A 14,476-nucleotide genomic window follows, 5' to 3' on the forward strand; every position below is an offset into this window, starting at 1 on the left:
AGATTATGGAAGGTTTCAGAAGCATTCCTTGCTGTCTTGCCATCTTGTTGCCTTTTCTTGGCGGAAGGGAGCTCTTTTTAAGATCATATTCACCTTACACCGTTTCATGGCTATGTGTGCTGCTGCATCTGCTCAATGGTCTCAGAGCAACCATTGGGCATCAGTTTCAAGCCAAACTCAAGTGGATTGTTTTATGGTTTAAACAGATAAACTTTTGTCTTCAAAGATCCAGGGCCCTCTAAATGGGATTATAGGCATTCTGTAGGGCCATAGGAAGTTCAAGTCGTTTAGTGTGCTTTTCTAGATAAGGGCCACCAGTGCAGAAGGAAGTATATGGGAATTCAAAGTAGGGTAATGGAGACTGGCTGCTAGGAACAGGGAGGGAAGGGGCCTAAGCCGATTCCATTAGATACCATTGGGTTAGGGTAGGCTGAAGATATCATAGCTGAGTGAGGAAAGGGGGAGATTTGCCACTTGAGCTCAAAGCAGCGGAGATTGACGAGGCATCTAGGGAGAGTCACTGTGCCTCCTTGGAAGGTCAGAATCCTTGCAGTATATTGGCCTAGTTCTTCTAACCTGGCAAATGAATCAATCGACTAACTTCCTTTCTTCTTTTCTTCACTCTCTTCCTACAAACTTCCTTCTCTTCTTCCTTTCCTCCTTTCTTCCTTACTCTCTGCCAATTTGAAGTCTACTTTTGAATCCAACACCAATCATAGTTCTAAGACTGACATTAACCCAATCCCATCTCTTTAAGCAGTCCAACCCCAAACAAAAGCTTCTCCCCAGTCCCGTGTCAGATCAGCATTTGCTGCGCTGAGTGAGACTATGTCTGACTGCCATACCCTTACCTTTTAAGTGAGGAATGAATTCATCTTCTTAGTTTCAGATACTGAATGATGGTATAATCTCTAACTAAGAAAAAAATTTGACTTTTCCCAAGGGAGTGGGACCATCTCATTTCTTCTGCATGTTTTGACCTTCCCCTGGATTCCTACCCTGAAACCTGGTCTCCCTTCCATGCATCTTGTCACAGTCCAACATTCTCGACATTGGTACACACTGGACTATGTCGCTGCTCTGCTTGCAGTTTACAATTTTTAAACTCCTGAGTTCTATCTAGACCCTGCCCACCTCTCTAATTTCATTTTATTGCCCTTCCCCTCTTCAAAATCTCTCCTGTCACTTAAAAATTCCTCCACATCTTTGCATGCACCATTCTACCCACCACAAACACACCAGCCCACCACTTCCCCTGGCTACATCTAGCTTGTTTGTCACACTTCAGCCTTCGTTTGCCAGTTTCCTGACTCAATACCTGATAGTGTCTCCACTGTTTTCCCCAACTCCTGTATCTTCTGTTTCTCTGACGGTAGGACTTAACATATATTTGCTGTTTTCTTATCTAGATCTGTCAGAAGAGTATGAGCTCCTTGGGAAGGCTTGGCCTCTTGTTTACCATTGGGTCCCCACAAGTCTAGTAAACTGCAAGGACTATGGTCTTCTCCTAGGAATGTGGAGACTGTTTTATTCTTACCTCCCATGCCTACCTTTTGGAGGTAGATGCTAAGATGGAATTTGGGATACCAGAATTTTATTAGCGATCCACACCTGTAGAAGAATAGGGGAAAGCAGGACAGGCAGGAGTAGAACTCAAAACAATGATGCATGCTTGACAAAGCTTCAAACCCAGCAGGGAGCTCTGGAGTGAGTGTTGCCCCTTCGAGTTGTCCAGCATCAGGCTAAAATGACTGGGACTGGGTCTTTTTACCCCCTTCTCACTTAATTCTCAGATATGAGATGCCTTAGGAAGGGCATGGCCTTTGGCAAGGCATCCCTCTGCAGTGAGACTGACCCTGAAGGAGCTGGCAGCTGGAGGCTGTCTGCTAACCACACTTCCATAGCCAGGCAGCAAGTCCTCCCTTGAAGGTCTATCTGGGTAACCCATCTCTATGTCTTACAAGGAACTGTGAGATAGTGGGCATTCTGTTGTCTCAATTACCTTTTAAATCACTTTAGTGCTGCCCCGACCACAGCCATTGTGTTTGATTGGAACTGAGCGTAGATCATCCCCCTTGGTTATGGGACATTTCACATTGAACTTCAAGGAGATGACCCCCAGCCCTTTTTTACTAGCCAGTAGCGCTTGCCCCATGAAGTTTTAATACTTTTCACATTGAACTTCAGGGAGATGACCCCCAGCCCCTCTTTACTAGCCAGTAGCGCTTGCCCCATGAAGTTTTAATACTTGGCTGATGATATTATTTTTTTAAATTTGTAATAGAAAACAATGTTGGGTTTAGAATAAAAAAGATTGAGAGGTCCAGATACTAGCTTCACTGCACAGTAATTATGTATTCTTAGGCAAGTCACTTAGCCTCTGAATTCTATTTCTGTATCTGAAATTAGAATAATTCCTCATAAGGCGGTCGTGAATATTAACTTCTGTTGTACACCAAAACATTTTAAACTTTTTCTCTGAGTAGCTTTTGTTGTCTTTTCAAATGAATCATATAAATAATTAAAATTAGAAAAAAAATCTATTACCTTTCTCTTTCTCGCTGTTTTTCCTTCTCTTTGAGGGCCAATCGGTGATTCTCTCTTCTGTTAACTTATCTCAATTTGCTACCAAAGCGGGTATTTAGTAAAGCAATTTAAGTCTTTGAGTAAAGGGAAAATTTAGAATGATTCATAAGGAAAATTATTTTTTTTCCAATTGCAGCCTGTAACATTCAAGAAGCTGATGTGATTTTCTTTTGTGATGGCTCTGACATGGTATCTGATTCAGAATTTGTAACCATGACAACTTTCTTATCAGACTTAATTGATAATTTTGACATTCAATCTCAAAGAATGAAAATTGGGATGGCTCAGTTTGGGAGCCGCTACCAAGAAATTATTGAGTTGGACAACTCTCTGAGTAAAACCCAGTGGAAGACTCGAATTCAAACTGTCGCTAAGAGCAAAGGGCCTCCACGAATCGACTTGGCCCTTAAACAAGTGAGCGTTATGTTCCATCCATCCGCTGGTGGGAGAAGAAATGCTGGTGTCCCTCAAACTTTGGTTGTTATCACATCTGGGGGTCCCCAGGCTAATGTGGCAGATGCAGTAAAAATCCTGAGAGACCTTGGAATTTGTATCCTGGTTTTGGGCATAGGACCTGTTCATAAGGAACAGCTTCTGCCGATAGCAGGCAATTCTGAAAAAATCATCACTTTTCAAGACTTTAATAAATTAAAGAATGTGGAGGTGAAAAAAAGGATTGTTCGGGATATCTGCCAGAGATGCGGGAAGACAAGTAAGTGTTCCCTTGCTCTTTGTTTTTATTTAATTGCATCTTCCTAGTTCTCCATTTCTCAAGATGTCTTATGGGCTTGCTCTAGCAAAACATATTTTTAGCATAGTGTGCAGTAAGAATAGACCTCTTTTCTCTTTCCAGGAGGTTTTGGATCAGTCAGGCTCCCTCAGAGATAAGGAAAAGGGTGCAAAGACTGGAGGAGGCCCTAGGTTGTGTTTTCTGGTCAACCTTGTCCCCTCACTGCAATACAGTATTTATACCCCTCTTAGCACCTGGAACTCAGTCTCCTATTTCTACCTCTCCATGTCTGGAAGTCTTAGAACAATGCCTTGTATCTAGTAGGAAGTAAGTAAAATATACATTTGCTGATGAGAAGTTTTTCTGTCTTAGCTTTGTTAAACCATTTCTTAAGGGACTCGGTGTATGTGTGTGTCTGTGTGAGCATGTGTGTGTGCGTGCGGCCATGTGTTTCTTTCAATGATGGCATTCATATAATCATGACATAGTAAAGATTTGAATTGTTCTTAGGGATTATTTAATTTCCAGAGAACACAAACACAAATGGCTGCGAAGGCCAGGTAGGTAATGTAAATGAGTCAAAGGGGCAGGGAATGAATAAAATACACGGAGAGCAGACGTCTGGTGCGGATGGCACAGTTCAGCTCCAGCTGAGAGCAGCCATCTGGGACTCAGGTTCTGTGAATTAGAGCTAGGAGTTGGGAGGACAGCGCAACAGGAAGCAGCAGTAAATGATGACATTTTGTGGAATTTGCATAACACACGTAGACATTCCTCAGAGTGCTTCTATTTCTGGAGTCGTTATGATTGAAGCCACTTCTTTCACATAATGTGTTGTCTTTCTAAGCTCTCCAGATCTTTCACCCTGGAGGCAGATTACAGTGGTAAAGAGAGCCCTGGGGCTGGACTCAGAAAGCCAGGGGTCTAATTCTGGTCAGCAGCAGCAACTTCTATGAACCGCTGTCTCCTCATGTGTAAAACGAGCAAGTAGACAGGGTAGAGGTGACCAAATGGCAACTTGTGGCTGAATTGTGTTTGTCCTATCCAGAATGGACAACTTGTTAAGTTAGTTGACAGCTTTTACAAATGGGAGATGTTTACATTTGAAATGTAGATTTTAGGCTTTTCTTTGAAAAAATCAGATGATCTGACAATACTGGGTCCCCTTTCCCACATGGCTCCTCTCAGCTAGAACTGAACAGTGAACAGATGGGCCATTGCTCTCCATTTATTTTCTTCACTCCCTGCCCCCTTGACTATTTACATTACCCACCTGGCCTTTGCAGCCATTTGAGAGTTTCTGACCTCTGTATTAAATAATCCCTAAGGACAATTCAAATATTTAATATGAGTTAACGAATCATAATATGTCATCATTAAAAGAAGAAAATATGCGTGCATGCACAACCTTTCCCCCATCCCCCCCACATACACACACAGAGAAAGAGAGAGAGAAAGAGAAAGCCAGCCACCGAGAATGAGACTAAATCATGATTGGAACTTCAAATTGCAATTAGAACTTGTATTAGAGAAACATCTACATCATATGTTGCTTGAGCAGCTTAAGTCTTCCTTCATGGACACTTTTTGGGTACTTGAGACCCTTTAGCCCTGGGTCATGACTCCTTTCCTTTTTCTGCCTGGTCTGCCCTTCCTTGTACCTCATTAATCTACTCATTATTCTGGCCTTATTTCCCTTGGTCTCCAGATTGCTTTGTGGACATAGTGGTCGGGTTTGACATTTCCACTCACTTGCTGGGGCAGCAGTTGTTCCATGGTCACCCCCGGCTAAAATCATACCTCCCAGGCATCATAGAGGACATCACCTCCATCAGGGGTGTGAGCTGTGCAGCAGGCGCACAGACGCACGTGAGTGTGGCCTTTAAGGTGAATAATGACCAAGAATTCCCTGCCAAGTTCCAAATCTACCAGGAAACAATATTTGACAGCCTGCTGCAAGTCACCGTCAATGGGCCAACTCATCTGAACGCACAGTTCTTGCAGTCACTGTGGGACACGTTTGAAGATAAATCTGCATCCCGAGGACAGGTATCCACGTCCCATTCTATCTCCCATCTTCACATTCTTTCACGTGTTTCTCCCTCCCAATTATATATTTCATTCTCACAACATCCCACTCTCTGCTTTCCTCTTTGTCTAGGTGCTACTCATCTTTTCAGATGGCCTTGGGGGTGAAAGCATCACAATGCTTGAAAATCAGTCGGATAGGCTCAGAGAAGCAGGTATGTACTGAGTTGGAAATTTAAATAATAAAGCATGGAATGTGCTGAACAAAGCTCTACTCTATTCAGGTGCTCTAGATCTTGGGATCTGTCTGGCTACTTGTGGCAGATGCTGTTGATACCCTGTGCAACCCCCCTTGACCAGCCTGCACACTTATGCCCCAAATGCTGTCCTTGGTATGGTCGAGTGCTTATACCTGTGACCTTCTACAGACGTGTGCCTTGACTGATGATGACCTGATGCTTGGAGTGGGTGTGGGGCTGTGCCATATCCCATCTTGGGGTAGAAGTGGGGAAATCAATGATATAGAGATAGAAAAATCCAGGGTCAACTCTGATAGTTTACACCCTAGAGTCCCTCATGAATCAGGCCAAGGTGAAGACGTTATTGAGACACATCCTTGCTTACAACTTCCCCTTCCCTTTCCTCCTCCTCTCCCTCCCTCAGTTAAGCACATACGCACAAACTCCTCTCAGATTCTGCTTCTGGAGAACTTAAAACACTTACTATTATTTCTGATTTTCCATGTGAAAGATAGCTACATGGACTTCGAGAAGCACTTCTCAATATATAGCCCCTGTCCATGTTATAGTTTCAGGCTGAGCCGGAAGCTAAATGTAGAAGTTGAGAGTAACATGCAGAGGTAGGAAGCTCTACTGATTTTCAGATGGGGTACATTGTTTGAGACTTCCTGGGTGTAGGCCCACACTGGCTTCTGGAACTCAGCTTTCATGGGCGACCTCCCTAGGGGCAACAAAATGTCCTGCTTTATTGCTGAATTGTGTCAATTTCCTTTCTCAGTTCCCTTCGACACTTCCCACTGTATGGCCCATTGTGAGGCTTTGCAGAATCTGGCCCTGCTCCCCACGCCAGCCTTACTCTTCACTCTGTGTTCTAGGCATACAGAGCCTTTTCCATTCTTCCTCCAATGAACTCCACAGCACCATCCTCCCAGTCCTTGCGCATACTCTTTTCTTTTGCCTAGAATTCTTCCCACTCTCAGCTACTCCCCAGTTCTTCTTTCCACCTCCTACCTCTCTGGTTCTTTCTCTTGACCAGCTTCCATTCATGCTTTAGTATCAGCTTAGACATCACTTCTTTGCAGGACCTTCCATGATCTCCCAAAGCTGAGTTAGGAGCTTCTCCTTTAAGTTTCATAGCACCCTGACGTTTCCTCTGAGGGTACTCACCACATCTCAGAGCAACTCTCTGATTCTCGTCCACCCCAGTAGACTACACCTTTGTGAAGGGAAGGAGCATACCTGTCCTATTCATCTGTATCCCTGGTGCAATGATTAGTACATGATAGGCTCCTAATAAACAAGTATTCGTTTAATGAAAAGATGAATATAGTAATTAATAAATGAGTGAATAAATTAGTAAACGAACTGGTTATGGCCAGGAGTTCAGCTGAGACCGAAATCACCCTGGGCTTTCCTCAGGTTCTCAGGCCTGGGCTCCCAGGGGTGTTTGGCAGTAGAGATGACTTGAGAACTATCATTAATTTTCATTCAGTAAAATTTAGAAAAACTCTGAGGTTGAACAAGAACAATGCCCTTTCTTAAAAATTGCTTTCAGACGCCTAAAAATTGCATTAAAATAGGTGGTGAGATATTAAACAATTTTGTTAGTGTTTTTCTATAAGATGCATAAGTAGTTTCTCTTGCATACTTTTTCTTGGGAGATTTCATGCTAAAGTCAGGGATCACTGCCTAGTGTGTATGTTGAAAATTTAGGCAAACCTGCTGTTGGGTTCTGCTGCTTCCTCTTATATTTTTTCTTTCCTGTTTTTGCCCTTTCTGATTCTTTGAATCTTGTTCACTGAGTAGCTTTTCTTCTTCTCCAGGTACAATTCCTTTGGTTTCATATGTGTTGTTTTGTCGCCTAGGACTTGATGCTCTGCTGGTAGTGTCCCTAAACACAACTTCTCATGACGAATTTTCCAGCTTTGAATTTGGAAAAGGATTTGATTACAGGACTCACCTGAACATTGGAAATAGAGACCTGGGCACAATGCTGTCACAGTATCTGGTGAGTTTTTGAACAAAAAATCCAGTTATTCAAAATGTCATGGGAACAAAACTGGAATCTTGATGAGTATTTCCAAAGACTGCTTTGTTCGCCCTAAATTCAGCACGTGGTCTTTAGTATATAAAAATGTGTGGAAGAGCAGAGCATCTAATTTGGTTTTTGCATGCCCGTCTATCCTTCGATATCTCACCAAATGAGTGCATAGGAAACTAAAAACCAACCAACCCCTAATTAAATAAAAAGCCCCCACCTGCTTATGCTGCTGAAATTCCAGGAAACAAGAGACTGTCTCGTGCACACTTGGCCTGTGGCCATCTATGTGGCCTGTGTCCTTCCTAAAAATAGAGGTCATTTCCTTGGAGAAGGTATGTTGCCAACACAGTTGCTAACTGGCATCCTCTCTAACGTGTTAAGTTAAAAAGCACCTCTTATTCTCTGCATCCACTCACCTGATGGGAGAGCATGGGCTTAGAGGTGGTAGATTATAATTTGTGTGAATACGGTTCTTATGTAATGAAGTTCTTGATAATTGTTGCTCACTCAAGTCTGCTTTTTTTTCCAGGGAAACATTGCAGAGAGAAAGTGCTGCTGTACACTTTGCAAGTGTCCAGGGAATCCAGGACCTCATGGGACCCAAGGACTACAAGGCTCAAAGGTGTCATTCAGTTGCAAATGGTTTACTCAATGGGCCTCAGTTTGGTGGGGGTGGGACTGAGACTGAGTAGCTGAATTTGCCTTGGTCATTTAATGCTGATATAACTGCCTTTGACATTTCGCGTGACTTCTGCAGTATAGCAGCCAGTTTAGTTTTTTTAATGGTTTAGTTGCATTTTATTGGTTTTCTTTCAGAAGAGTGCAATTTTGAGACTGCTATTAAGAATTACTCCTTTTTCTTTGTGATGTTGCTTCTTGGTTTTGCAATTTATATTTTTGTACCTGCTTTAGACAGTTCGAAAGGAGATCATTTGTATGTCTTGTTGGGAGAAGTGTCTATTTAGGTCTTCTGTCCATTTTTTAATTGGATTTCTTTGTTGTTGTTTTTGAGTTGTATGAGTTCTTTATATATTTTGGACATTAGCCCCTCATCAGAGATATTGTTTGCAAATATCTTCTCCAATTCAATTACAAGAACCATATGATTTCATCATATGTGGGATATAAAACAGAAAGCAACAAATGAACAAGCAAACAAACGAGAAACTCAGAAACACGAACAATAGTATGGTGGTTACCAGAGGGGAAAGGGGGTGGGGCGGATGGTGAAGAGGGTAAATTGGGTCAAATATACGGTGATGGAAGGAGACTTGACTTTGGATGGTGACCACACAATGCAATCTATAGATGATAATGTATTATAGAATTGTACACTTGACACTTATATAATATTATTAAGCAATGTCACCTGAATAAATTTAATAAAATTTTTTTTAAAAAAGGTGGCAAGAGGTGTTAGAAATAGTAGAGAAAGTTGTACTTCACCAGCAATGGACCGTGATTGAACTGCAAAAAGGGCATAGCATTTCAGATTAGTAGTCCTTTAAAAAAAAAAACAAATTATAAAAGATCAGTATACAACAATAGCATAGATAAGTATGTTGTGGTATTTTTATTCAATGGAATGATCTAAAGTGATGAAAATGAATGAACTGCAGCTACCAACAACAACATGAATAAATTTTACAAACACGGTAATGGCCAAAAAAGGCAAAACACAGAAAAGTACATGAGATATGATTCCATTTATAAAAAATTTGAAAATAGGCAAAATTAATCATTCATCTAGGGATGAATGATTAAGTAGTGAAGTATTAAAAAAGGCAAGGAATTATTCTCCTAAAAGTCAGTAGTATGCTCCCTGGGGTGGGGGCGGGGAGTGGTCTGTGATTGGCATGGGCAACTGTGTCTGGGTACCAGCCATGTCCTATTTCTTGGCCTGGGTGGTGGCCACACAGACAGTCATTTTATAATAATTTAGCTGTATCTTTATATTTTATTTACTTTTATGGACTTTTTCAAATGAGTTTTAGATATCACAATTAAAAGGAGTCTGGTTTGTTTTATTTCAAGAGATCAAGTGCAATGCTTGCTCTTGAGTCCTGTGTTGTTCATGCTTGTGGAAGGATAATTTAATCTTGGACTTTTTTACTGAGTTATGATGTTTTGTTTAGCACAGTTTCCTCTCTCATTACTTTGCTTAGGTCAGTTTTAGAGTTATATTCCAAGATCACCCTCCTCCCCCTACCCCATCGCTGAGCAGACAGCTAGGACCATCTTGGAGGAAGAAGAAAGCAAACCTCAAATGAAATCCTTGCCACAAATAAGCCATGAGGCAGTTAAACCACACATGGCAGAAGGAGAGATGATTGTAACAAAAACATATGTAAACTCGTTGGGAGAAGTCCTTATTCTTTGAGCTCTCAAAAAAGCAGAAGAAAATAAAATGATCTGTTTGGAAATGTTATTGAATTTGCCTGCTGAAAGAGTTGTGGTGGCCACTGCTGTCTTTTTGCAAATCCCCGAGGCACAGCACTGGCTCTGCCACCCAAAGCTACAGGGTGAGTTCTAAAAGTCAGCCTCCTGTAGGCATCAGGAGGACCACCTTCTGCAGCGGGCTTCAGAGGTGAGCGCAAGATCATAAGCCAGCTCTAGAGGTTGTGAGACTCTCCCCAAACCCACAGCCACACCTGCCAAAACTACCACCAAGATGAAGGGAGGGGCTTCATCTTGCCCAGTGATTTCACAAGTTTGAATTGATGGAAGATGGCTAAAATTTAATTTTCTCTCTTTCTTCCCAGGGTTCTCTAGGTCTGAAAGGCAGCAGAGGACACAGGGGAGAGGATGGAAGCCCTGTAAGTTTTGTGACCCACTCCCCCTACACTTGTTGATTTCCTTTTTCATAGAAAGCTTTATTTTCCTACAGAAGAGGTAGGTGGGGTTTTTTTTTTGCAGTTTTGGGGGGGAAATGAGTTGCTTTTCTTTTCCTTTTTCCTTGTCTGAATCACAAGGCACTTGCTAAACCTGTTTTCTGGAGGAAGGAAGGAGCAAGCTCACCTACATGTTTTCTGGCACATTTTTATCAGTGGCAGGGAAGTGGGCATGCTCCTGTCTGCCCCATGAAGGGCAAATCAGGATTATCTGCGAGGGGCTCTCTTTGGACGTGAAGCCCAGTGCTGAGTACATGGAAAAGGAAGCAGGCAGAGCACTCTCTAAAGTGTGGCGTCATGGTTACATGGTATGCAGAGGTTTTTTAATCTCAGTCTTTGACCCTAAAATCAGAATTCTCATTCCATTCATCAATCAGATTTTGAAAATGGATTTAGAAGTACTGAAACCACATGGGTGGCTCCATTGGGGGTGGGAAAAGTTAAAGAAGTATCTAGGCAGCAAGTTGTGGTTATAAGCACAGACTTTGGACAGGCACTCAAAGGCGGACCTAGATGTGAAACCCGAACGAGATACTCAATTTCTTGACCCTTGGTCTCCTCATCCGTAAATATTTATAAATTCCTCTAAGACTGTAGTTTACAAAATGACCACTAAGGAAAGTGCTTTAAGTCACTCACCCTGTACCTGTAGAAGGGTCTTGGAGCCCACTAAGCCAGCAAGGTGAGGGCTTTAAGTGTGGGGACTAGTGTCAAGCTACTGTTTTGCTGTGAGCCCACAGCTGGCTGGGAGTGCAGTCAGTGGGAAGCCTCAGCATTCCTGTACCTCTCAGCAGCCTGCGGCCATGGGCGAGGCCTCCTGCTCTCCTGGGAATAATCCTCAGAATAGAAAAAGCAGAGCAGAAGAAAGGAAAATCTCTTCTCCCTTCACCTACCAGGAAGGAGAGAATTAAGCTAATTGCTAAAAAATTACTTATCCATACAGCAAACCATTAGCACCTGCTGTGCATTCAGCTCTGAGCCAGGCACAAGGGACACGATGGGGAAAGAGACAGGTAGGGGTTCCTGCCCTCAAGGAACACAACATTGTCCTTCTCTCGAGATTCATTTTATTCTATCATTTACCTGTATTTAAGTGTTTCCTGGGAGAAGCAGAATTTATGGGAGATGCACACACGTCATTGAGTTCTCTTCCATCTCGTATGGATGGTCTGAGTTTGGAGATCATTAACTTGGTGGGCCTCCCAGTGAGCTCTGGCTTGGAATAGTGTCACTCCCCATCAACTGTTTCTATGCAGCTCCAGTCCTCTGGCACTGACTTGCTTCTGTACCATCAGCCATACTGTCTTTTCCAGGGCAGCATTAAAGCCCTGGGCAAGATGTCAGGGCCAGTGTGTATTTCCGGAGTGTTCGAAATGTGGCTAGAAAGCGAGGTGACTTCCGAACTTTTGGCAGTGCTGTCTGAGGCAGTGAAGCAGCTGAGCTCATCCTGCACCTTTGTGTGATCGCGGATCGAAAAGGAAGTCCTGGAGGTTAACGGGGAAAATGTTTGACTAGAGTGGAAAAACAGAGTTAAACGAACTAGTTTGTGGGAGATTTTATCTAAAGCTCCGAGTACCCATGTGCTGTAGCTAGCTTCACTCTTGAAAAGTAAACTGCTGGCAGCTTCCGGTAGAAGAATCACTTTGGATACCTGTTTGGGTATCTTTTCTCAGGGAAGCCGAGGAGAAATTGGACCCCCAGGAGATAAAGGGATTGCAGGATGTCCTGGGCAGGAGGGTCAAAAGGTAAGGTTCTGTTGGAGATGTTATTTTAAATTCCTTATGACATTCTCTCCCTCTGTCCTTCGCTTCTTCCCTCCATCATTTTATTCATTTCCATTTCCCCCTCCCTCTTTCCCTTTCTCCAATTACATGTAAGGTTCCTCATATGTAGATTAATTCTCTTCTTAGTAATCTCAAGGAGTTTTGAGCATTAAATCAAATTCCCCATGTAACCTCTTTGTGATTGTAAGTCCAAAAGCCACTAAAGAAATACACAGTCACTCCCTGTAGGAAGGCAGCCCCTTCCTGCTCCAACAGGATCCACGTTCTGTCTTTGCTATGTCAGTGAAATGTTCACTCTTTTACAGGGAGCCAAAGGATTTTCTGGATATAAGGTATTGTAGTTTCTCCTCAAACTGAATTTTCTCATGGGATTACTTTCCCTGTAAGCGTGTAACCGAGATCCCCTTTGAACTGATTGCTGCCCGCTGTTGTCTCCCAGGGAGCACAGGGAGACGATGGGATCGATGGAGTCGACGGGGAAGAGGCAAGCCATTTTTTTCTTTAGGTACCATAAGATCAGCGTAAGGCTGATATATATATATTTTTTTTTTAAATGGGAATTTTGTTTTCTTTGTCTTCTTTTAGGGCTTTCATGGATTTCCTGGGAAAAAGGGAGAAAAAGGTGATCCAGGATCCCAGGTAACACTTTTCAATACATCAGAGCAGGAGAACTTGGTGACAGAGACAGTCTTAATTGCTGCGTGTCAGTGGTTATGAGGCATAAAACTGACAGTTGACATAACCATATAATGAAGGCCTGTTACCACTGAATAGATGCTGCCTTCCAAGGGGGGGCAAGGGGGCGACTAGGTCATTTTCAGGAATTTCCCGCTAGAAAAATGCAAGGCATGCAAGGATCCTCTATGGGTATGTTTTTCAGAAGCTTGAAAATGAATGCTTTTGCCTGTCAGCAGCTTCCATGTTCTCTTGATTGTACCAGAAAAAATAAAAAAACAAAAGAAAGAGACAAAATTAATTTGGTGGCCTTGATATAGCAAGTCACAGTGAAACTTAAAATTTTCAATACATTTCAACACTCATTAACATGGTTTCAAGCAGCTCTGCCTTTATGTTTTTTTGTACCCTAAAGAATCAGAGATGAACCACACTGTCCTTGTCCTCAAGGATTCCACAGTATAGTTGGGGAGACAGACATATCAGTAGCAAATGTGACTGGGACCATGTTGCAAGCATCTACATGGGAACCCAGAGAAGGACACCCAACTCAGTAGGGTGGGGAGGGAGTTCAGGAATTCTTCTGGGAGGAAATGGTCCCTGAGCTAAAGATGAATAGGAATTAGCAAGGCATGGAGGAAGGGCATTCCAGACAGAGGGAATAGCATAAGCAAAGGCAGAGGCTTCAGGGCACTGCAAGTTGTTCTGCTTGTTGTGAGCATTAGAGTAGAGGTAGAGGAAGGTGAGGTTCAAGAGGTGGGGGTGAAGAGATCAGGAAGGCGCTGGTGAGCCATGAGGAGGGGTTGCTCTTTTAACCATTAGGCCGTGGGGAGGTTTTGAAAGATTTTAATCAGGAGATCGCAATTTAACTTGAGTTTTAGAAATATTACTTGGTGATAGTGTGGCAGCTGTATTGGAGATGACATAGAGACAAGACAAAGATGAGGGGTGGATCTGTAACAGTCAAAGTGAGAAGTGATGAAGCCTTCAAATTAAGCAAAGACAGGGAGAACAGAAACAGGACATATTAAGCACACGGCAGGGCCCAGACTAGAGTGAGCTCCTAGGGTGTAAAATTTAAAGAAGCACTCGTCCAGGAAGTGGTGCACAGAGCGAGCACTTCCCTAAATTTTGCACACTAGGTGACTTGCTTATTTCACCCTAGTCTTGGATCCAGGACATAAGACCTCTATCTAGATCTAAGTGACCAGAGGAGCATGAAATGAGGAGTCAGTCCAGAGGCCTGTAAGCATCCTGGCCTGGGCAAGTTTAGTTGGAAACAGTCGAGTTTGAGGTGACAATGGAACATTCCTGTGGAGGTTTCCAGTGAACAATTTAATTATAGATGTCACAAGGTGCTAGACTGGCTGGGATGTCCAAGACAGTACTCACAAGCAATATGTGACTATTAAATTCAAATTAATTAAAGTGAAAAATTCTGCTCTTCAGTTGTACTAGCCACATTTCATGTGCTCAATAGCCATATATGGCTAGTGGCTACC

General features: G+C 42.8%; 1 protein-coding gene across 4 annotated transcripts in view; it reads left to right on the forward strand.

The window, feature by feature from the left end:
* The window catches only part of COL6A5 (collagen type VI alpha 5 chain), a 94,077-nt gene that overhangs the window by 30,812 nt on the left and 48,789 nt on the right, over nt 1–14,476 (forward strand). For all 4 annotated transcript variants that reach the window (XM_039837104.1, XM_039837108.1, XM_039837106.1 and 1 more), the window contains exons 8-17: nt 2,723–3,298; nt 5,025–5,365; nt 5,478–5,559; nt 7,449–7,591; nt 8,154–8,246; nt 10,387–10,440; nt 12,189–12,260; nt 12,605–12,631; nt 12,739–12,783; nt 12,885–12,938. In XM_039837104.1, the coding sequence (XP_039693038.1) occupies nt 2,723–3,298; nt 5,025–5,365; nt 5,478–5,559; nt 7,449–7,591; nt 8,154–8,246; nt 10,387–10,440; nt 12,189–12,260; nt 12,605–12,631; nt 12,739–12,783; nt 12,885–12,938 (1,487 nt within the window). The remainder of the gene's footprint in view (nt 1–2,722; nt 3,299–5,024; nt 5,366–5,477; nt 5,560–7,448; nt 7,592–8,153; nt 8,247–10,386; nt 10,441–12,188; nt 12,261–12,604; nt 12,632–12,738; nt 12,784–12,884; nt 12,939–14,476) is intronic.

This window comes from Pteropus medius, unplaced genomic scaffold, assembly GCF_902729225.1.
Source record: "Pteropus medius unplaced genomic scaffold, Ma_sr-lr_union100, whole genome shotgun sequence".
Lineage (NCBI taxonomy): Eukaryota > Metazoa > Chordata > Mammalia > Chiroptera > Pteropodidae > Pteropus > Pteropus medius.